A 22,491-nucleotide genomic window follows, 5' to 3' on the forward strand; every position below is an offset into this window, starting at 1 on the left:
TATACTTATTTTTTTTAAATGAAAGTGTTCTTTTCAAATTCTGCCTCCAAATTCTCATGATGTTCCATTCTTATTTATTTCTAACTCAAGGCCTGATCTCTACACTTTATATATTGAAGAACCAGATTCTTCTGGACATTCATTTGGTCCAGTTAGTGCTGGTGTAAGTAGTTTCTGGTTTTTTTTTGTACTTAATTGCATTAAAAATGCTGTTGTGCTATGAACTTAATCAGTTTATAGACCTGGAAAGAATAATAGAGGAAAAATTGCRGTGGCTGTTTTGTGACATTTTTTTAAGAACTTTTCTTTGTTGGTTGAGTCCATTGTTATGATTCTAACATTGTGTGTGAATCCTACAAAGAATTACAAACCAATCAGACAGGCAGAAAATGATTTCAGATCATACTATTAGAAAAAATACTGATGTTTGTATTTAGACTGAACTTTAATTATATTATAAAGTGATATTTAGAAGCATGTTGCCTCTGGTAAATCCTCAGAGCTGSCTTTTATTATTTCCTAACACTGTACTTCAATGTTTGTTAATTTGTATTACAAAAAGCATTAAATTGTTGCTTGCATGAAGGTGAAAAGTTCAGTGTTTAAGGATCTTAGGCCTTAGAATCAGCTCCTTCCCTGAATGGCCTTGTTTAATGTATTTGAAAATGGTCTTCAGAAAAAGGCCTTGTAATGGACAAGGACAGAAAATCTGTTCTTTTAGGCTCCCTAATTGGAAAAGGAACTTCAGGTTTTTGTGCATAAAGGTCTTGCTACACGTGTGATTGTGTATGTGTACGTTGTCCATGCACACAAGACATTCAAGGGTGCAGCAGGCAGGGGAACAAGGAAGGTGCAAGTGCTCAGATGAGTTCTCAGACTCAGTTGGGTGTTGTCCTCACCCTAGGACTTCCACAGTCAGCTGCACCAACTAGGGAACAGTCATCCTCTGTGAATGGCTGCAGAGTGGGCTGTGCTGGATTTCTCCTACATCACCTCAGAGGGGATTGGTGGTTTTCCACAGGATCTTTAAAAGGCACTGTATATATAAGAGTAAGGCACCATTCCTTCTTGGGTGTGACACTGGTCATAGAGATGATACATGTGTATAGATATCCTTGAAACACTGCTTATTTTTAATATAAAGACATGTTCATACTAGAAGAAAAAATAGTATTTAATGTTATAAATATGATACTTTGTAAAAATTTGAGAGTGAGGAAAAAATGAAATCTATATGTGTTCATTTTTTCTTTCAATACACTTACTTAACACTCAGGTTTTTAAAGTAATAGTAAAAAATTAATTGTGAGTCTTTTAATTTAGGTTGAATATTCTGTAAGTAGTGGAATTCTTCACATCTATAGTGCTGATGGAAAAAAGTAAAGGCAAAGTAATATTAGGAACWGGAAAACTCACAGAAAACTCACTTTTTTAGACTTTGATGATTATATTTAAGTGAATTCTCAAAGTTAGAAAGAAAAATTCTAATGTAACTGGTTTACCTCACAGGTAATTAAAGCCTTACAGACAGCAGATCAAGCACTGGGGATGCTCATGGATGGGCTTAAACAAAGAAACCTGCACAAATGTGTAAACCTTATTGTTTTAGCTGATCACGGTAATGCATATCTTTCTCCAATTTAATTTTACCCAGTCATTGTTTTCTTTCTCTGTAATGAATGGGCTTAGTAATTTAAATACATTTTATAATTCACTTTATTCTCCTTGCCATATAAAAAATAACAGTTTCTATATTGCCCTTTAGGGATGGAGAAGACCTACTGCAAGCAGTTAGAATACATGACTAATTACTTTGAAAAGGTTGATTTCTACATGTATGGTGGACCTGCAGCTCGCATTCGAGCACGTAATGTTCCTAAGGACTATTTTACCTGTAAGTGTGGACCAATCCTGGGATTGAATAATCAATATAGCAGGAAATAAATAGATAAATAAATAAGGAAATGGGTAATTAGTAGTAACCAGCAGAGTGAAGAGCTTTTTGTTTCCCCTAACTTGGCTTCAACATCCATTGAGTTTGTTTGGGTTTTTTTTTTTTTTTTCTTTTTTTGCAAGAATGATTTAGATTAAATTGAAGGTTAGAAGATATGGTTGAAGACTCTGATTTGTATTTTCTTGGCATGGAAAGATGAAGTAAAGGTATTTTCATTGCTTTGAACTGGAATTCAGGTCTTTCATAAGTGCATTGCTCTTCACAAGTTTCTTGTGCAACAYTGGCAGAGTCAGTCTTTTTTGAAGCAGTGAATATTTCTACCTGYGTGTATGAAGTTGCAAAATCTGAACCTTAACACAGTGGAATCTAAATTTTGGTTGAGACCTTTAGCTAGTATCTCAAAAGAATGGAAAATTGAAACCATGTGAGYTCTGACTTAAAATAGATACTGTGATACCAGACTGGAAAAAAAAAATTCAGAACTTTCAGGGAAAAAAACTGAGATAAAGTAATGTAAATGCTCTRTGTACTGACTTTATAGAATTTGTAAAGTACTGTAAAAGGCATAGTTATTGCAGATTGCAAATAAGAGCTGGGATCCCACTGTACTTTTTATTCATGTTTTATAATGGTATTTATATCTGAAGGCACAATATTTGTGTGACATAAAGCAGACTTTCCTTGGTTTAAGTCAGACAAAAGCAGAGTAATGAGCTGAGCAAAGAACACTCATGTTTTGTGTGTGTCTCAATCTCAATAAAATTATTGACTCATTTCCTCTAATAACTTTTTCTGTAGGAATTTTTCTTCTGTAAAGTTCTCAGATTTGCTTTTTAGAAAGTTAATGTCAAACGGTTAAATCACTCTTTCAAAATGTGCAAGGTGAAGWTACTAAGAGAGACTGAAATTTTCTCTGTGACTGTTGCTGGAAGCGAAGTACACCAGGTGCAGTTCAATGTAAAAAAACATTGTACTTCAATCAAAGGTTAGGTGAGAGAAAAAAACCCTCAATTTTGATGATCTGCCAGTTTTAGGTGTGGGCAGTCATCACCATSGCAGTTTTCTTCAGTCTGTCTTGATGTACCCAAAGTGCCATTTACTTCCACAGGCACACTTCCACACACACTGTTAGAAGCATAACACTCTTACCTGTGGAAGACTAGAGTTACCATAATCTTCACAAGCTTATAAAGAAAATAAAGTTTATAGACAAAAAGCATGTTGAATTTTTTCTCGAGAGGTTTTGTCCTTCAGCTGTTTGAATGTATATTAATTCTTTTTTTTCTTTTTTTACACAGTTGACTCAGAAGGAATCGTTAAAAACCTCACAGTGAGTAAATATTTTCATAACTTTTACTCATATCTTCTCTAAATAGGAATCTGATGAAAAAACATAGTTTGTAAAAGAATGTGACTATGGTGCCAGCTTAAGTAGTATACTGACTCCCGTGAATATGGGAGGCAGTTCTGGAAGTTGTTCAAAGATGATGCACAAAGGTTTGCCAGGGGAGATATATGTTCAGAAAAAAATTTTCTGTACTTCACTTTGAAAGAGAAGAGGCTGACTTCACATGGAGAAAATATCTTCATGATAGAAGAGAATACAGCACAGAGATGTTTTAGGCAATAGGCATCTGTTAACGCTGGACCACAAACGCTGCACTCAAGATTTTAGACACATTAATGCAGGACAGCCCTGTAAGGGTTTTTAAACCTTTTTCACAATGAACATTTGACTTAAAAGGTCTCTGAAGCCGAGATGAAACTAAGCAGATATAAGAAAGATACAAGAAAGAAATATTTGGCTTGTTCTTACACACTTTCTCTAAGTGCCTTGTTCTGGAATTTTTGGGGATCTGATCTTACATGCTTTCTCTAAGTGTCTGATTCTGGAAATTTTGATGATTGAAACACAGTARGCAAGGTGAGCCTTGGGCATCAGGCTCCTTTAGAATCTTTTGACATATCACTTATATACTTGCTGTGCTTTTATGTATGCTGTGCCACCACAGGGCCCTKTGCTGGTAGTTCTGCTTGGAACTGAGCCATGCTGTGTGGATGTAGCACTTAAGGGCAGGTCCAAGCTTGCCTGTATTTCCCATGTGGACCATTGTGCATGCTGGGTACACTTTGACAGCTGAGCTCTGATACAAAGAACTGTAGAACAGGATGCAAGACAAAGGAAGACCAACCTRTTTCTTACTGAAAGGTGATTAGTTGTGACAGTGCATGGCTTTTTCATTATGCTTTTTTAGACAGATAATTCACTACTTTTTTTTTTTTTTGGTAGTGTTCAAGATTTGCATTAATATGTGAGGGAAGAATGTGGTGGATAAACTAAAAATCTTGTAGGACAGTTGTCTTTTCGTATTTCTTTCCTCTTGCAATTTACAGTGAGTCAAACATTTAAACTGCTTGCTCTCATTGTGTTGTTGTAAATCCCCTTTTGTTTCTTTATTGTCAATTTGTTTTCTATTATGTGGCTTGTCCTAGGCTAAGCAGCAGACAAGTGGTGGTACATTTAAAAAAACACTCTGGAAAAAGTCTGGGGTCACACATGGGGATGTTTCTGATAAATAACCACTAGAGGTCTTCCTTTAACCTGTTGAACATGTTGCAAAGGCTGGATCAATGGCTGGAAATAGCAGAAGGAGCTTTCTTAGTGCTATATCCTCTGCCTCATGTATGATGTGGAGTCTGTCATATCAAAGAGCACTGGTATGCAGGGAATATCACAATTTGCATGTTCTCAACTTCAGCTGAAGCTGCTACTGCTAATAGTTACAGAGATGAGATATCTTGTGCCTTATAGGAATAGCCTGGTATCAGGATGTGTCCTCTCCTTTTTTTTCATGAATGGTTAGTGTATTTTGTCCCTGTCAGGTTCTTAGAATGAGGGGTTCTGGTAGAGAAAGGAGTTGTGTGTAGTATATTAATTGCTAATGAATAGACATAAAAGTCATATGTTGATTTCCTCTACTTTCCGTTTTAGTTAGACCCCTTCTTCTGGGCTGGCAACACACTGAATATTTATATTTCATKTTCCTGGATTCCTCTATGCTCCTTTGACTATTATGTCACACATTAAAGTCTGCATTCCGTGTAGAGCATTCYGTTCTAGTACTTAGAAGTGAAGATGCCAGACCAGACTCCAAGCATGGTAGAGTTTGTGCAGCCTGTGTGGTAAAACAGGCTCACTTCTGCAGCCTACCCAGCTTCCTAGCAGCTCTTCCCTCAGCATTTTCGATGTTCTGTGTTTTCCCAGTGCTGGATTCCTGATCAGGAGCAGCACTTCTGAAACTTTGCCATGATGCTTGCAGCCAGCTGGAATGGCTTCTAATGGCCATATATAGTTAAGTCTTTGCAGTATTTCATATGGTTMTCATTAGGCTCACAATTCCAAACTCTTCCATGGCATGCCTGCTAATGCAGCAGTTATATTAACATATCAAACGTGGGTGTAAAAGCTAAGACCTTTAGCTAGCAGCTGAGCAATGGACATTTACATGTTCAGGCTTGCAGCTAAAACCCTARACTGTGCTACATTGTGAATACTTGGCTTGCTTTGTTAGTTATTGTAAAGTAACAGAAAGTGGCACAAAAATAAACTGCCAGGGAACTTTCTCTTGTAAAGTTTAATCTTACCAACTAGATGCCAATGACATTAGTACAGAAATGCAGACTAAATATTTCTACTGAATATCTTTCAGCCTTAGGTGTACTTTTAGCGCAGTATTTGTGGACTTGCTATATGTATTGTGTGAAGTATATTTTCAAAAGAGTGTCGCTTTTTRTCGCATTGCTTCTGGGGCCAAAAATGACATCTGCAGGTCACATAAGAACCTATCTGTGAATAATGGGCTTTGAGCTTACATTCCTGTCATGAAGATGTTTGTGATAATTTTGAATGATGGGCAATTTTTTGTAACTGAGCGGAAGTTGTGACTGGACCCTTTTCTCTTGCACAGTGCAGAAGATCCCCTCAGCACTTCAAGCCCTATCTGACTCCTGACTTGCCCAAACGCTTCCACTACGCCAACAACATTCGCATTGATAAAGTTCATCTTCTGGTGGACCGACAGTGGCTGGCTGTGAGGTRACACAATTTGTGTGACTGTTAGGCTATTCTTTTCATCCCACTCTCATCCTTTTAATATCCTTCATGGATGCTTCATTTCCTCTTTTGCTTTAGACTTGTTATATTTCCATGTTTGTTACAGTTAAAATAATACTATGTGTAAAAAGGAAATATGCCCCATAGAAAAAAMCAGAATGTGTTATTAGTGTGATTCAAAACTCAAGGCTCTAATACAAGAATCATCATTGCTCCACATCAAATTTAAAAAAAAAAAGAATGTAAAGAAATGAATACTACTTAACAGTATTTACTGCCCTACAGTACTGCAGTTGGAAAGCACAATCCAACTTGKAATTTCAAGACTACTAAAACATTAGAAAATGCCCGATCTAAATGAATAYATGACTATATGACTCAATTGTTTGTTTTAGTGTAACTAAATAATTGTCGAGGACATATAAAAAAAAAAGTCCACCAAAAAAATCTAATAATCACCCCTTTTTAAACTGTGCTCAAATGTTCTCRGGCCTCTGAAAACAGGATACATGCATTTGACAACAGTGCATTCAATTGGTATGGGGTGACCATCTTTTTATTTTTCCTTGTGTCTCAGCAATGGGTAGATAAAAATAGGTGTTAGTCACTAYGTCAGACCATTCTGACATGTTATTTATTCTATAACCCAACCTCACATTATCCACATGTCTCTTCACCCTTCAGAATCTATGATGAAAATGCACTGTCTTGTAGTGCAACATCCCTTGCAGTCTTATTTATTTATGTTATTCCACACAGRCGAACAGCAGAATTCTCCTGTTGTAAGTTTTCTGTTAAAATGCCACAGAAATAACCAGGATTTCTTCCTAAACAGATTATGCTTRTTCTGCAACTTGTAGCTAGGTAAAGGCCTCAGTTCAAAAATAGCCATTTTTTCCATTTATTTTGAAAACATTGTTTCACTCTACAATCATAGCCAGCTAGGATAATTTATTTCTGTCCACAGCAATTTCTGCTAAMGGAGAAAGCGATAGAAGTGAACACTCTGATGAACAATAAGTACTGCAATTTTATGGCAGAGTCAATTCTTAAGAAATGATCCAGAGTCYGATGAGCTACCATGACTGTTACTAACTGCTTCTATTTGTGTCATTTTTACTTATACTCTGTGATGGTGTCTCCTTAGGGATAAAGGTTACACATCTTGTGATGGAGGTAACCATGGCTATAACAACGAATTTAAAAGTATGGAGGTAAGATGATTTCTATTAAAGTCTTGCATTTTGTTATACACAAAATCATGATGTGCCAGGTAAATCACCAGAATACAGAATAATGATYGTTTTTGCAGTGTGCTTTTTCTTTTCTGTCAACTCGACACATAAACTGTTAACACATAATAGGTCCAAATATTTGTATCGCCTTTCATCAATGTGTGCAAGGCTTATTTCTTTGGGGTCCTGCAGTAAAACCTATCTGGGCCTACCTTACCTGCTCGGAGACGGGTGGACTACATTAAACCAAGTCTACCATGTTTAGCTACAGGACACTGAATTCTTTTGTTCTTTCATTCTTCTGCTGAAGCRATGACTGAAAAACCTCCATAGGCTTTGGGAATTCACCTGAGCATCTGAAAGCCTGTATGCTCAAACATGCTAAATCTCATTGCCTCTGCTTGTCTTATAAGAGTTAATCATATCATCAGAACAAAAGACTAATTAGCATAACCTCTATGTTAGTGTAGCCTGTGTTGCAGTTTCATTTCATTTTTACTTCTGATTGCAGTGAAAATATTTTGAAGAATTGAGGTTTTGGTTTTTCATGTACTTTGTGTGATGTAAACTTTTAAATAAGGTCAAGCATCCTTCTATAAGTCACATATTCCATCCCTAAGAATAAGATAGTTCTAGATCTTCACAACTATGTTAAAACCAAATGTCAGTGATCAAAATTCTGCTGAATGCTTGAGTGGAAAGAAAGGGTAAATTCTGGTTACCATGGAAACCTTAATAATAGATAAGCTTACACAGGTGCCACAACTAATGCTCTTTTTTTTTTTTTTTTTTTAATACAGAAAAATGTCATCTTTCTTCAATAAATTAAAAATTCCTTTTCTATTATGGACACATAATATTATTTTAGATCAGGTCATTGTCCTGTTTCCTGTACCTCCTGGCAGGCAGCTCAGGGGGCTCACAAAGCAGTAGAAATCACAGTGAGACTGAACATAGAGTCAGTGCTCTGCTACAACACTTGCAGACTCCAGCAGGGCTGCCCAGAACTGTGCTCTACCACTGGTGGCACTACTGCAGGTCTTTGCTGAGCTTGGAAGGGGCCTCTGCAGTTCCCTGCTCCTTGCTTTAGCCATGGCCAGAGACATTTAAGTGACCAGAAAGACTTCAGAGTCCAACAGGTATTAGAAAAACACCACAAAACCAAATAAGATTCATTATATAGTTTAAAATATCCTGCTAAATGAATTTTTGTTTTGCAATTTTCTTCACATTATGTGCAATGGCAGAAATTGGCCTTCCTTAGCAGAACAATCCTATATTTTTAACTTTAGTAACTATGAAAAGACGGTATTTTGTTCCCTTGCCCCAGTTTTCAGAAAGTGCAATTGAATTGKTTTTTAATTTGGATTCCTTTTGATAACCCTTTTTATTTGCATTATTACTGTTCCATCTAGGCTATATTCCTAGCATATGGCCCAAGCTTTAAAGAGAAAACAGAAGTGGATGCTTTTGAAAACATTGAGGTTTACAACCTTATGTGTGGTGAGTAGAGAGAATCCAGTACTTGAGATGACAAACTTCCTGTGTTTTCAAATACCAGTGTTGTAAAAGCTAAAAGAAATGCAGCTAAAATTTGAATTCAAATTCGTGTGATCATTCAAAAACAAAACACTGAAGCCATGCTCTTAGGCCTTCTTTACAGTGCTAAGAGTTTGACTGCCAGAAGTTGCTCTGCTTTGAAGGCTTTTCCTAATTACAGAATTCCAGTTAAGAATCAAGAGAACCACACCTGCCACGCAGGTTTGCTGTTGAACTGGTGCCTGTGGAATTCTGGATAAGAATCTTTTAGGGAGTAACTGCTCTTGCTCATAACTTAGGATGGACCATTGCAGTCCCAGCAGTAAGCAATTAGGAAGCATGTGCCTCAGAAAACGTGGATTAAATCATCACACAAAATTACAATAGGCTACTATGCCCCACAATGCAATGCACTTGCAATAACATTTATACTCCGCATTAAACYGTCTGATCTTGTGACTATTATGACAATGTATAAAACTGTACCAAYRGTACTCAAATCTATAATTAGTAAATCTTGATGCAGTTGAAGATAGCAAAGAACATTCAGACCTAGAAAATTCCAGGTTGATGGGAGTAGTTTCTATAATAGTTTAAATAATGGAATAAKCTATTTCTTTTGCACTTAAAATGAACAGAAAATATGCAGAATTGGAAAGAGAACGATTTTTTAAAAATATCATTTTAGTCTTAAAATAAGTTTACAAATTTCAAATGTTTCAACAGATTTGCTGCATATACTACCAGCACAAAACAATGGAACACATGGCAGCTTGAATCACCTCTTAAAAAAACCTTTTTACAATCCTTCACATCCAAAAGAAGTCTCCGCTCCCTATTCATGTCCAGTTTCCAGCCTGACTCCTGCAGATGAACTGGGATGCCAATGCACACAAGTAAATAGGGGTTTCTGGCATCTTTTAATCATCTCTGTCAAGTGTGTTCTGCTTTGGTTTTTCTAAACTATTGATTCATTCTGAGTTACTCTCTTACATTTCACAGAACTTAAATATGTCACAAGAAGACCTAAACAAGAGGTTAAATCTCACCACAGAAGAAAGTAAGTAGCAAAAAATGAAAAGGCAGCACCTAGTTCATATTTTGTATCATTTGTTTCAGTGGGAGTTTTTGAAATGTTAATTACAATTGAAAGTGAAGTAGGAAAACAGATCAGAAGCGAAATTTTAAAAATTTTTCCTTCACATTTCTTTAAAAACTGCTAAAGGACTCTGTTATAGAAGCATATATGTATAGGAATAGGATTTGCAGCCCATGAAAATTTTTGAGAAAACCATGCAGGTTTTAATGGTCTTGGAGAAAATCTGAGCACTGCCAGGCTATATGCCATAACTCTTGTTCTTTACTTTGTACCCATAACTTTGCCTTTCTCTGATCAAAAATTTTGTAGATATTTCTTCATGTATTTTTAATGGGATTTCTTGAAARTTTAGGAAACATTGTAATGTCTCCTAGTCAAATAAGATGCAGRTTTCACTCCACTGGCAAGAGAAGGTAAAAATATTTACATTGGTGTGAAATTTCAAAGAAACAAGTATTTGCAAATGTGATGTATCAACTTTTGTACATTAAACATAACATGAAAACTATTTTCTACACTTTTTATTCTACTCATGAGCTAAAGGCTCAAAGAAACACATCACCAGGTTTACTGTTGGATTTATTTCTATTTACTAGAGTTTTAATTAACAATTTTTGTCTGCTCTCTTAACCTTGTGCCACCCAAAGTGTTATAGAAGAATAAAACCATAATTGTTATTTAAATTTTAGTAAAGGCRGCAAGCTTATATCATTTGCCATTTGGGAGACCCAAAGTCCTTCAGAAGGAAAATGTCTACTGCCTCCTTTCCCATCTCCAGTATATGAGTGGATACAGCTATGATATCCGGATGCCACTGTGGACTGCATACACTGTGAATAAGCCTGTARGTTATCAAATATCTATACTACTCTTAAATAAGGTATCTAATGGATTAAAAATGTCGTCCATTCATCAGGAACCCTGTTTAAGGACTGGTGGATATCATGTTACTAAGTCTCTTGTGTCTGAAAAAGTGTCTTTGATATCATTTAAATTTCAGCTATCCTAAAATACAGTTTAAAAAAGTGAGAATGACCATGACAAATGATACAGGAGAATAGAGCTGCTGGKAAGCTGATTCTATTAAGCCCGTTCTGTAAAAGGGATGTGCTGTCAAGGCAATGCTCCACCTTGTCTGTCAGTTCCTGAGGAAAAGCTGGCTGCAATTTCTCAAATCAGAAGTTTTAAGCTTTTCTTGAGTACCGTGATMATTTTCCTATTAAATATCCTGTGTGCAACTCTATGAGATAGTTTGCACGAATGCATATTTCTGTATGTTCTCTCTGTTACACGATATAATTTCTGAAAAATGTAATTATAGTTGAATGAACCTCTGAGTGTTCACCAGTATGTGGCTCTGGAATAAATAGAGTTTTCAGGTTCAGTACACTAATGGACATTCATGGGCTTACTTGCCCTTATAATTTGACCCTTTTTCCAAGTTTCCTTGAGGAAATAGTTTTTGCATTGATTCTTCTGTCTGAAAATGACTGTTATTGATGTCTGTGGGATTTCTTATTTTAAGAGTACAAATAAGAGGAAATTATTTTTATCAAATGTATGCTGCTAAAATGTTAGTATTTCAGAAAGTTTCACTCCATATTTTCTACCGATTCTTCACTATCTGGTTGAAGGATCATGAATCAAATCCTAAGAAGGCCAATAGTMATTTAAACAAATGTCCATTTCAATAAGATTGTTTATGCTTCATATTTGAACTTTAAACCTTGCCATGAAATTGCATTACCCAAACGAAAACTAGTTAATTGTGGGCACATTTTTTTCTGATTTTGCTTTAAAAAGATGTAAAAGTCTCACCAGAGCTGCTGTCTTATTAATAATATTTCAGCTGTAAAAGCAGAAAGCTCAAAAACCCAAATAACTTTTCAGACATTTTCCTTTGTTGAAAAACAAATTCTCAGTTGGCAAAGAATCATAGAATCATAGAATGTTAAGGGATTGGAATGGACCTTAAAGATCCCAACCCCACCCTGCCAGGGGCAGGGAYRCCTCCCACTAGACCAGATTGCTCAAGGCCTTATCCAACCTGGCTTTTAACACTGCCAGGGCTGGCGCCTCCACAGCTTCCCTGGCTGACCTGCTCCAGGGTCACCTCATGCAAAAACAATTCCTTCAACATGAAAATTTCTTGCTGCTATCTAACCTAAATTCCCCATCTTTCAATTTGTACCCATTRCTCCTTRCTTTATCACTACAGTTCTTGTCCAAGAGTCCCTCTCCAGCTTTTCTGTAGGTTCTTTTCAGATACTGGAAGTGCATAAAGTTCTTGCTCAATTTAACATCTAAATTAAGAGAAATACAAATTTTTCAGGAGTTTCTTGTAGCAGTTTATGCAACATTGTGGGAAGCAGTGAATGATTGAGACTGAAGTATTGTAGGATATAGRTCAGGGCAGACTCTAATAGAATGATGTATGTTTTCTATAGAAAGAGTAGGAAAGAATAAATTCCATCTGTAATAGTGTCAGAGACATGACAGTGGAAGGCTCTGAGTGTAAGAGCTCACACACTGACTTACCTTACACAGTAAACTGACATTATGTGTTTTTTATTACARCATCTGCTAATCCAGAGAAATGGGCTTTATAAACTATAACATCAGTGGGAGGACAGATACAGCTAATGCCTTTGATTGTAAACTTTGGTCACAATACTTGGCAATGACAGAAAATTGCACTTCCTACAGAAATTTTATTGCACCCTAGGTTAATTATGTGTGGATGGAGCATCTGAAGGGAGCTGAATTTGACATAACAGACCACAGCAGACGCTTAAATTCAGTTATGTAATGCAAATAACTGATGCTTCTTGACATTAATTACTGGCTCATCAAAAAACAATAACCTGCTTCAAAAAGGACAATTCATGGTGTGATAGGCACAGCCATTTTTTAGTTTTAACTGCTTTCTTCAGGAGAYATTATGGTTCTTTGATTTGAAATAGGAGCCAAATTGGTGGTGAATTTTTTTTTTTGACACATGATCTGCTCTGGTGCCAAAGGAAGGCTTTTGTCTTTCACATTTCATACCATGTGGTACATATGTTTTTCCTTAGTATACAACCTGACCATAGYGTGGCATCTAATACTCATTAAAATGAGTATTAATTATTAATYAAAATTAATTAAAWTTAATTCTCAYTAAAGTAACTAAAGAAATTAAAACAAGGAGTACAAAGAAGCACAAGAAGAACATTCCAGTTCTTTATTTCTTACTAAAGATCAAGTTATAAAGGTAAAAAGCAAAATATTTTCCATTYTTATCAGAATGAAAATAARTTACATGTAAATGAGGATGAAAAAWAGTTAAACACAGRAAAGCATATTYAGATGATTAAGTTAATATTATTCTAAAATTATTAAAAAAGTTGTAGAAAAAAGAAGTGAGGGTTGTAGAAACAATTAGAATCACTTTTGGCCAGATCTTAGCATGTTTGCATGTTTTGATGAAATAAGTGAAGCCAGTAAAATATACTAAATTTACTGTGCATTTCTTTATCTGTAGCTCTTCAGCAGCACAGATTCTTATGGAGACAGCATCCTCAGGTGCCAATATGAGGTGATAGTGCCATTTTTATATACTAACTGCTTTCCAGGAGGATGTGACATAGAATTTCCAGAAATACGTAAAAGYGACGAATGAGTCAAATGTGTTCTGTTTTCACCTAAGCTATAACCTTATTTTGCTGCTACAGTTTTACATGRTGCAAAAGGATTTCCCTGAATTGCCTAAAAACAGAAGTAGAAGAAAAACACTACCCAGAAAACAYTAGTGTCCCTTACTTGCATTGAACCTGATTCACTATGAAAATAGGAGAAGATTCAATGAGGTCCATTCTAGAAAGTTAAAACCATACAAAGCATTGGCTTAGCCACAGCCGTGGGTGTAAGACTTTTTTTTTTTCCCTTTTCACAGGAAAACACATCTTCTCTTCCTCCCACTGTTTCAGACTGTCTGCGGCCTGATGTTAGAATCCCTGCTGCTTGGAGCCAAAATTGTTCCAGCTACCCAGAAGGGCTGACCTTCACCCGCAGTTTCCTCTATCCTCCCTGTGAGCATGGTTCTTTTTATAGCGAGACCTTAGAAAGTCTTAATCAGCTGGATGTGGGTTTATGTTTAAACATATACCCAAGCACCAAAACAAACTTCTGTGGATCAGCATGTTGGGCAGAAAAAGGTTTCCAGTGTTTGCAGGCTGACCAAATGCAGGGCAGCTGCTACTTGTATCTAAATATTTTCGGTTTAGAACATTTAGGGTTTTCTTTTAAAAATGGAACAACTTGAATATGATGAAAACTGGTTGGAAAGATGTAAAGGGTTGGAAGGAAGGGCTGTCCCTCTTCCTCTGCATAAATATTCATTTTCTATTTTCAAATTTGATAATTATTATTTATTGAAGAAATTTCTTGAACAAATTTGGAGATATGTTTGCAGTAGGATCACACACTCATGCTCAAATGTAAAATGTAATTAATTACATGTACCTACAATTATAGTGACATATTAATCAATTAGGCCTTGTGCAGTATTCATTTATATTTTGATCTTTTTATGTAGACTACAATTCATCTGATCTTGAACAGTATGATGCCTTACTCACCAGCAATATTGTTCCCATGTATAAAGCTTTCAAAGGTAGGTTGCAAAAGTTTGATTAATTATGATTAATTTTCTGTAATTGTGGTTCTGGATTTGATAAAGTTATCACAAGGATTTAAAACACTAATGCAAGGCCTGCTGTACATCCAGACTTTGTGAAATATACTTAAAATGTTTTAGAAGTTGGTGTTTGAAAATTCAAAACACATTTATCTGGGKTTTTTTTCTGTATAGTAGCATCTGATCTCTGCTTATCTCTGCTTACCTGTTCACTTTTCAATTTGCTCTTCATCTCCTGTGTGCTGTTCTAACATGAAATGCTAGCTATAAAACTCTCATAAAAAATTCCCTGGGGAAAATGCTCAAGGTGAGTCCAAATGGCACTTTCTCTGCCAAATCTGAAGAGAAGACCTTGACAATGTTAATATTGGAATGTTATTTCTATAATAGATGCATATGTGGTAAGCTACATTAACTTTTCCCATCCAGCCTGACTCACATTTGTTTGTAATCACTAGATAAGAAATTTCCTACAATTTCTCATGATCCTGTTTTACTCTTAGGCCTAGGCTCACTTCCTTAGAAAATTAATAAAAAGAGGAAATTGTGTAAGGAAAAAGCTGGGAAAAACCTCATTGATATAATTACCTTTCTAATACATTCAGACCTCATTTATTCATTCGCTCATGTAATATCAAAGACAGAGATCCAGAAGACCGTAGTGTCTTTATCTTGCAAGTAAATCAAAGACTGTAAAAAATCCAWTTTTTCAAAGAAAAGTACAAGAAGTTACTGTAGACCATAAACAACAGGTAAATSAGTAGGAGATGCCCTTTATGCCCCAAAGCTGTCAGGGTTTTTTGCCATGCTAGTTGTAAATATTTAAATAGTCTCACTAGCTTATATCCTAAAATTGTATTTTCTCAAATGACATCTGTGAAATAACCCAAATTGTCTAGTGATATCTGATGTGAGTTCTGTACAGTTAAACTAACACTCAGGTGGTGAATATTCCTCTCACAAAACTGTWCTGTCAGTCCCTACTACGTGGCACACTGCAGGTACTGGCAGATGGGCCAGAAATTAATGACCTCTCAGCTGTAGGTTTGTAGCTTCAGCTTTAATCAYTATAAACTCCAGTAGTGCAATTTGCCTTGCAGGACTATAATAGCATTTACCATGCCTCTTTCAATGGCAAGTGGGAGTATGCCCCTTCTGATGAAATCCAGATTTTGTGTAACCAATAGTTGATTTTATGGGCAGTTTAATTCTGAGCTTTTATTATTAATCTATAGCAAAAACACAAATATGCTGTTTTTCTTCAGTGGTGAAATTAATTTTTTATTCATTTTCCTTTTATATTCTYTTTATACAGACATATGGGACTATTTCCATAGTGTGCTTCTTCAGAAGTATGCTAGAGAAAGGAATGGGGTAAATGTTATCAGTGGACCAGTGTTCGATTACAATTACGATGGCCATTTTGATAGTCCTGGTGACATTAAGCAGTAAGTACATGGAAAATTCAGAAGTCAAACCCTATGAKTTCCACTATATTTTCACATAAACTATTATTTTAAAAGATCAAGAAACAAGTATRATGGAGAATGGAGTATTCTCTTTATAATCCCACATCCACTGTTACTCATACAACAGGAAATGCTCTTGCAAACAGGTAGAGTGCTGCAGAAGTTGAAGTTCAAATAAAGACTGAAAGGCTGTGCAGTTACATATGTACCCCTATACACATGCACAGATACAGACTATAATAAGTTTCCCAAGATTATGCTTAGATTTTAGGTTTTGATCCTCTGCAACAGAAATGCTGGGAGAAACATGGCATTTAAATGTGCAGAAGACATGCTTAAGCACAACTTTCTCACTTTCATGCTGTGCTCATTCACCTGTTTGTTGTTTCTTCCTAWTGTTTCAAACTGATGTATTCTATCAAAYATTTACATGTTTGCCTTCACTGAATCGTGTAACTGGAAGTGCAAGATGTAACATTCCTGAGAAGTACCTTTGCTTAGCCACAGCTTACACAGTTCACTTCAAAATCAGATGTATTTGAGCTACACACAAAAGACAAAGGCCTATTATTTATGTCAGTAAATAAGGACAGAAGAAAATAAAAGCAGAATTAGAGCAACAACTTAGATAAGGGAAAATGCCTTGTGAGAGTAAGAGCATTTATAGAGTAGAAAGGTGCTGGGAAATCTGCACAGCTGAATCTGTCACTGGAGATGTTTTATTCTGTCTGGATTGACCACATCTGTTAAAAATGGTTTGAGAATGGGAAAATCAGCCTGCCACGTAGTAGGAGGGTGGAAGGGAGGAGAAACTACAACTTCCTTCCAAGCAGAATGCTGTAATACCCAGCTGACCACATAATGCTGTCTCTAGTTTGGAATAAGCATATTTTGCTCAGCATGGTTAGGCAATCATATGAAGCAGTACAATAATTTCAGTGATGGTGTTTTCTTCAACACTGAACAAAACAGTTTAGGAAACATTCAGTTTCTTATCAGTTTATACACAAGAGTGACCATGTTTGCAGAATCCTCAGAAAAGGGCAGCAAAGACATTTTCAGTTCAGTATACTAAACTGGTTTCTACATCACACATACACAAGTCATCACCATTCTGGTATTTCTTGATGGCAAGGAGTCMGAAGTTAATTTTCTCATCACTCTCCTCCAATTCATGTGGTTGAAATTCTTTGGATAATGAAGGGCAAATATGATGCTGTATTCTGACTCTTCCAGATGTAGAGATATCTGGCTTTGCCAAAATAGAGTATTGACTGTGTAAGCAGTCCTGTTTCAGTGGCACTGCTTGCGGCAAACAGAGTAATCCATACATTTTTGGCTGTTCATGAAATAAATAGTGAGGTTGTCTGTCCCATGAGGTATGTTTTTCAATTTTAAAAGAAATTTAAGTCATATAATATTGAAAGATAYATGCTGAGATAGATTCTATAAATTTCCAATTGCATCAGTGGTTTTAATATTTGATATCTCAATAAATCCCTTAATAAATGGGGTTTTTTTGTAGGTATGTAAACAGTACAAAAATCCCTGTCCCAACCCATTACTATGTGGTTCTGACCAGCTGCAAGAACACAWCCTATACTCCACTGAATTGTTTAGGATCCTTGGATGCTTTGTCTTTTATCATTCCTCATCGACCTGACAACACTGAAAGCTGTGCTGTAAGTATAATCTACATTTCTGTGTGCCAGAGAACTTAGTGAACCGATTCCCACTGGAATCTAGTCATCCGGAAAATCTTTTTAAGTCTGTTAAATTAACTCATTCCCCATGAGCTGAGTGAGTTGAGAGTTAAAGAAATCACTGGATGAGCAAAGAGCTCCAGGAGAGGTAGCTGGAAACTAATGAAGGAAGCAAGGAAGAAGAAAGGAAGGTTTGATAAAAGGACTCGGAAATGCTGTCACATGAGAAGGGCTGAGAACAGCGGCACAGACAACAGGGAATTGAGAATGGCTTTATGGAAGAGTGCAGGATAAACTTAATCCAGAGGTATCAGAGAGCTTTGAGTGTTGTTCCCTTCAGTTGCTAGAAAATTCCTTCAATCACTTATTCCACTTCTATGAGAAATTAGACAGCAAGCATTTGTATGGATGGTTTTGCAGTTGAAATTCTGACCTGAATCAAATAGAATCTCCGTTTATCACTAACAGTGTAAATCTTATGCCTTGTGGCGAACAAAATAAATTATCTGAGTGTAATATATGTTGTTGAGCCKGCTGAGTGTCTATTCCACAAACTCTGGGTTGCAGAAGGCTCCTTAGCTCAGGAATGTATATTTGTATATATGGCACAAGTATAGCTGCACAGACTTGAACTGGCCCTCACAGACAGTTCTTAGTTTATTTATAACTTTGAACTTGTAACTCCAAACAGGTGCAAGTTTGCTCTACTTGGAAACAAMTTCTATGTCTCCTCATTTGTAGTGTGGATAATCCACAACTTCCCAGTGATCTTTTTAGTGGTTGAGGGTTGACTAATAATGAGAATGAATTAGTCCTTATACTTTAGCAACGGACTTTCTAAAGTTTATCAATGAACCCCAAATATCTTTGCACTTTATATCCATCATGTCTTGCAGTAACATCAATTTAGTGGATCAATTTGTGTCAGAAGCAGATATTGTTAATGAAAAAGCAAATTTCCAACTGTTTTAAGAGAACCCCTCGTAGCAAAAGAACACAAAATAATATTTTTGATTGATTACTGTTGCATCTCCATTGTTTTCCCCATCTAACCAGCAACTATTGTTGCTATCCAGCAAATGCAACTGAGCTGCTAAAAGGACTTTTTTTGGGTTGTCAGGTGCCTGTTGCTTGACTGGCTGGAGCACTGCAGCAAAACTGTACTGTAACTAAAGCTGTCCTTACTTGTGTGTTTCAAATATGACTCATGTATTTTGTAGTTCAAAGCCACACTTGCCATTTTAGCATAGTTTTGCTTCTCTGTCACTCTGGAAGTGGAGAGGTGGGTAGAGGAGACACCAATTTGATTCTGTTTAAATGGGATCCCTAAAAGCAAGGCTGTAAAGATGCCTAGGAAAACATGAAATAAGTTTTACTGACTGGAGGCCTTTAGTCTGTCAAACTAGGTCATGTATTGGTAATTGCCTGACACCATGACCAAACAGCAGAAGGCCTTTCATGTGTTTGAAAATTGTTCTTGTTTGTTTCAACAGGAAAATAAGACACTTTCCGAATGGGTTGAAGAAAGAGTTCAGGCTCATTCTGCACGAGTTCGAGATGTGGAGTTGTTAACTGGGCTGGACTTTTACCAGGAAAGAAATGAACCCATCTCTGAGATCTTACGGTTAAAGACATTTTTGCCAATATTTCAGACTGAAAGTGACTGATTGTCTTTGAAAAATGTGTCAGCGCTTGGAAGAAAGAAGATTTAAGTGATTTCACTTTTTTCCTTGCTACAGTATGTGGGAAAAATATTTTTCAAATTTGTGGTTTGCAGTCATTTGTTTTGTGCCAATAACAATTATGCACTAAATAATCTAAAGTGAATTAAATCATCATTGTTGAGCCAGGCTTTTAAAATACAGATAATATATTTTTATTATGTAAAAACTAATACATGATATTACTATTAAAAACCATGACATTTTATATATAGTATTATATATATAGTAGTAGTAATGTTTAAATAGAACTGTAAAAGGAACATATTTTGTAATAAAGAGATACCAGAACTGTAAATTGTATATAAAATACTTCTACAATGGAGTTGAAAAAAGAAAGTTTGAGAGTAGTGTGTGTGTTTTTTCCCTTGTGTTTATCAGAGAGGTTGTGGTTTTGTTAGAACTAGCRTGTTCTGAATTTCTCTTTCTCACTTATTAATTCACATGGAAACATATTCACATGAACAAAAAGTTTGTCTGTAGTTTAAGTGATCATCACTTGGGTTTTCCACTTGGGTTAATCCATTGTGCTAGTAACAAGTGAAGTCAAGTTAGAGTAAATGAGCTATATTGTGTACCCTTTAAAAATCTTAAAACATTCTGAAATGAAGAYGTTAAAGAAGAATTTTGAAAAACAGAAAGAATTTTGTCTTGATATTTGCCTGTAWTTGCAATGATTTCCAAATGCCTGGTGATAACAAAATGTTTGTGTCTATTYTTAAATACTGAAACTTGAGATTAGAGCACAAAATTAGTAGTAACATCTGAAATAGTCACTATTTTTTTCTGTAGAGACTTTGTACACAGAGACCCTGTAACACTGCTGTACACAGATAATTACTGAGCACGGGTAAGTRGGATGAGACAGTGGAAATCCCCAGATTATGCTGTTATAAAAATGTCACCCATTAATAGAGTATTGAGATTAATTTCTCCACTACAAATGTTTCTAAGTGCATTTATGAATAACAGCATACAATTGATCATTTGATTTATAGGCACTATGAGGGCATTTTAGAGAAACATGTCAAAGTTTGTTTCAGTCTATAAAACTAACTGTGTACTGAAGGAGATATGTCTGTTTAAAGAAGGAAGCTTTAAACTTCCAACCTTTTCTGCACAAAAAATCCCCATCGCAGGACTTTTTTTTTTTCCCAAGTCTTAGATGATCAATGTATGCCCATGCACCAGACAGAGTTTAGCAATACTGATCTTAAAATCACTATGTGGTACCAAGCTTAATGCAAAGATTTTCATCTCAGTTAAACCATTACAGCATCATGGAATTCTAGTTCACCACCCTACACAAYTGTGACATCTAAATCCACCCACAGAAATCAGAGACTTCTGCTAAACTGCCCCAATTAAGAACACAACTGTTATTTCACAGGATAAAACCATACCCTAACTCTAGTAAAAACATCTACACTCTTATTGTAGAAGAGAGGGACAAAAGAACAGTGACTGAATGTAGAAAATGGATTTGGTTTATTTTACCCTGAAATACTGAGAAATTCAAAAGTTAAAGTAACAAATAGACAATAACACAAAATAAACACACAATATTTAATAAGAAAAAAACCATAATTCTCCTTTGTGAACATAATTCTGCTTTGTCCTGAGAGCTAAGAAATGATCCTACTTCTGAATATTTCAAACTTCTAGGGGATGTGACTACAACTTTCCCAAAATGGTAAGCCCTTTGTTTCTGTGTTTTTCAGCCAGTTTTGAAACTCCTGACGCTGAAGCGGAATAGACAAAAATTAATCTGCTGACTGTAAAAGCAGATGTTGCCAAGTCCCAGCTCTCAGAGCCACCTTATGTGTGAGATTTAGAAAAGTAAATTCTGTAAAATGTGATTTTCCAAAGACCATTATTGAAGCTGAGAAACTGAGCGCTCCTGTAGACATTGAAAATCTGAACTCTGGAGGACCTTRCTGCTTCCCTTTCTTATGCCTGGGTCCTTTTAAGTTTTTGAGTATTAGAAGCAAACCTCTAGGCAAATATAGAAATTTGGCACTACCTGTATCTAGTATTTTCTCTGCAACAAGGCAGAGTAACAATCACAAAAAGTAGGCAAGGGAAACAGCCTACCCTTCTCCAGAAAAGGTAGAGGGAGGAAAAGCTTAACTGATGTTTTTTTGGTAAGTACCACTGTTTCCCTAACACCACACCCTGGCCCTGTGAGACTGTCACCATATAAAACAAACCTCTTTTATTTTGCTTAAAATTTATTATAGAAACTACTGGCTTTTTGTCAGTACCTCACCAAAGCACCTTCAAAGCTGAGTGCAGACATTGAAGTGGCAAAGAGTATCCTTTGCTCCTACCTTGGACATCCTCCCTTAGGGAAAATAGTGTCAATGGATATATATATATATATATACATATATATAGCTGTTTTTAAAATTACCTCCTGCACTGGTCCTGCAATGTTTGTACATAGGAAGATGGGGTTTTTCATGTGCAAAATGTGCAAYTGTGTTTGCAAGTACAGATTTTTTTCTACCCTAACTGTACCATTTCTGTGCAAGGGAAGTTACTACCTCTGAGTGAAAAGCTGTCAGCAGGGAGGCAGGCAAATCTGTCATGCCTATGGATCTAAAGTCTTGGCAAAAATGGAGGCTCAGAAGTGTCCTCTTGATAAAGCAGCATTTCCCAGTTCCACCACAATTTCCCTGGGGAGCAGGAAGTGAAGACTACCGGATTGACTTTCCTTACCATAATCTGAAACTAGCAGGAAATAAATACAAATTGTTCCCAGACCCTGAAGCATGAACCAAAGAACAGGAGTATCCTCTGAAGGATGAAGTACTGGGTGGAATGCAATTTGGTATTAGCCAGGATCAGGACTTGGGATAGCTTTGGGTTTGACATCAACCAGACTTAAAGCRGGAGAAGTGCTGAGGACACCAATTGCTTATGAATGCATATTAAGGGAACTTGGCAACAGATGTGCCACATAAACCAACCTGCCCA

The 22,491-nt window shown here is 36.2% G+C and overlaps 1 protein-coding gene across 1 annotated transcript in view; it reads left to right on the top strand.

The window, feature by feature from the left end:
- The window catches only part of ENPP3 (ectonucleotide pyrophosphatase/phosphodiesterase 3), a 35,935-nt gene extending 15,630 nt beyond the window's left edge, over positions 1-20,305 (top strand). The window contains exons 11-25 of the mRNA XM_057364380.1: positions 91-163; positions 1,510-1,618; positions 1,766-1,894; positions 3,253-3,284; positions 5,923-6,050; positions 7,216-7,282; positions 8,719-8,806; positions 9,569-9,738; positions 9,845-9,902; positions 10,631-10,785; positions 13,876-14,011; positions 14,518-14,595; positions 15,935-16,067; positions 17,614-17,770; positions 19,285-20,305. Coding sequence (XP_057220363.1) covers positions 91-163; positions 1,510-1,618; positions 1,766-1,894; positions 3,253-3,284; positions 5,923-6,050; positions 7,216-7,282; positions 8,719-8,806; positions 9,569-9,738; positions 9,845-9,902; positions 10,631-10,785; positions 13,876-14,011; positions 14,518-14,595; positions 15,935-16,067; positions 17,614-17,770; positions 19,285-19,458 — 1,687 coding nt within the window. The 3' untranslated portion in view covers positions 19,459-20,305. The remainder of the gene's footprint in view (positions 1-90; positions 164-1,509; positions 1,619-1,765; positions 1,895-3,252; positions 3,285-5,922; positions 6,051-7,215; positions 7,283-8,718; positions 8,807-9,568; positions 9,739-9,844; positions 9,903-10,630; positions 10,786-13,875; positions 14,012-14,517; positions 14,596-15,934; positions 16,068-17,613; positions 17,771-19,284) is intronic.
- The last annotated feature ends 2,186 nt before the right edge of the window (positions 20,306-22,491 follow it).

The sequence above is a fragment of the Malurus melanocephalus genome, unplaced genomic scaffold (genome assembly GCF_030028575.1).
Source record: "Malurus melanocephalus ecotype Western Australia unplaced genomic scaffold, MMel_1.1 scaffold_38, whole genome shotgun sequence".
NCBI lineage: Eukaryota > Metazoa > Chordata > Aves > Passeriformes > Maluridae > Malurus > Malurus melanocephalus.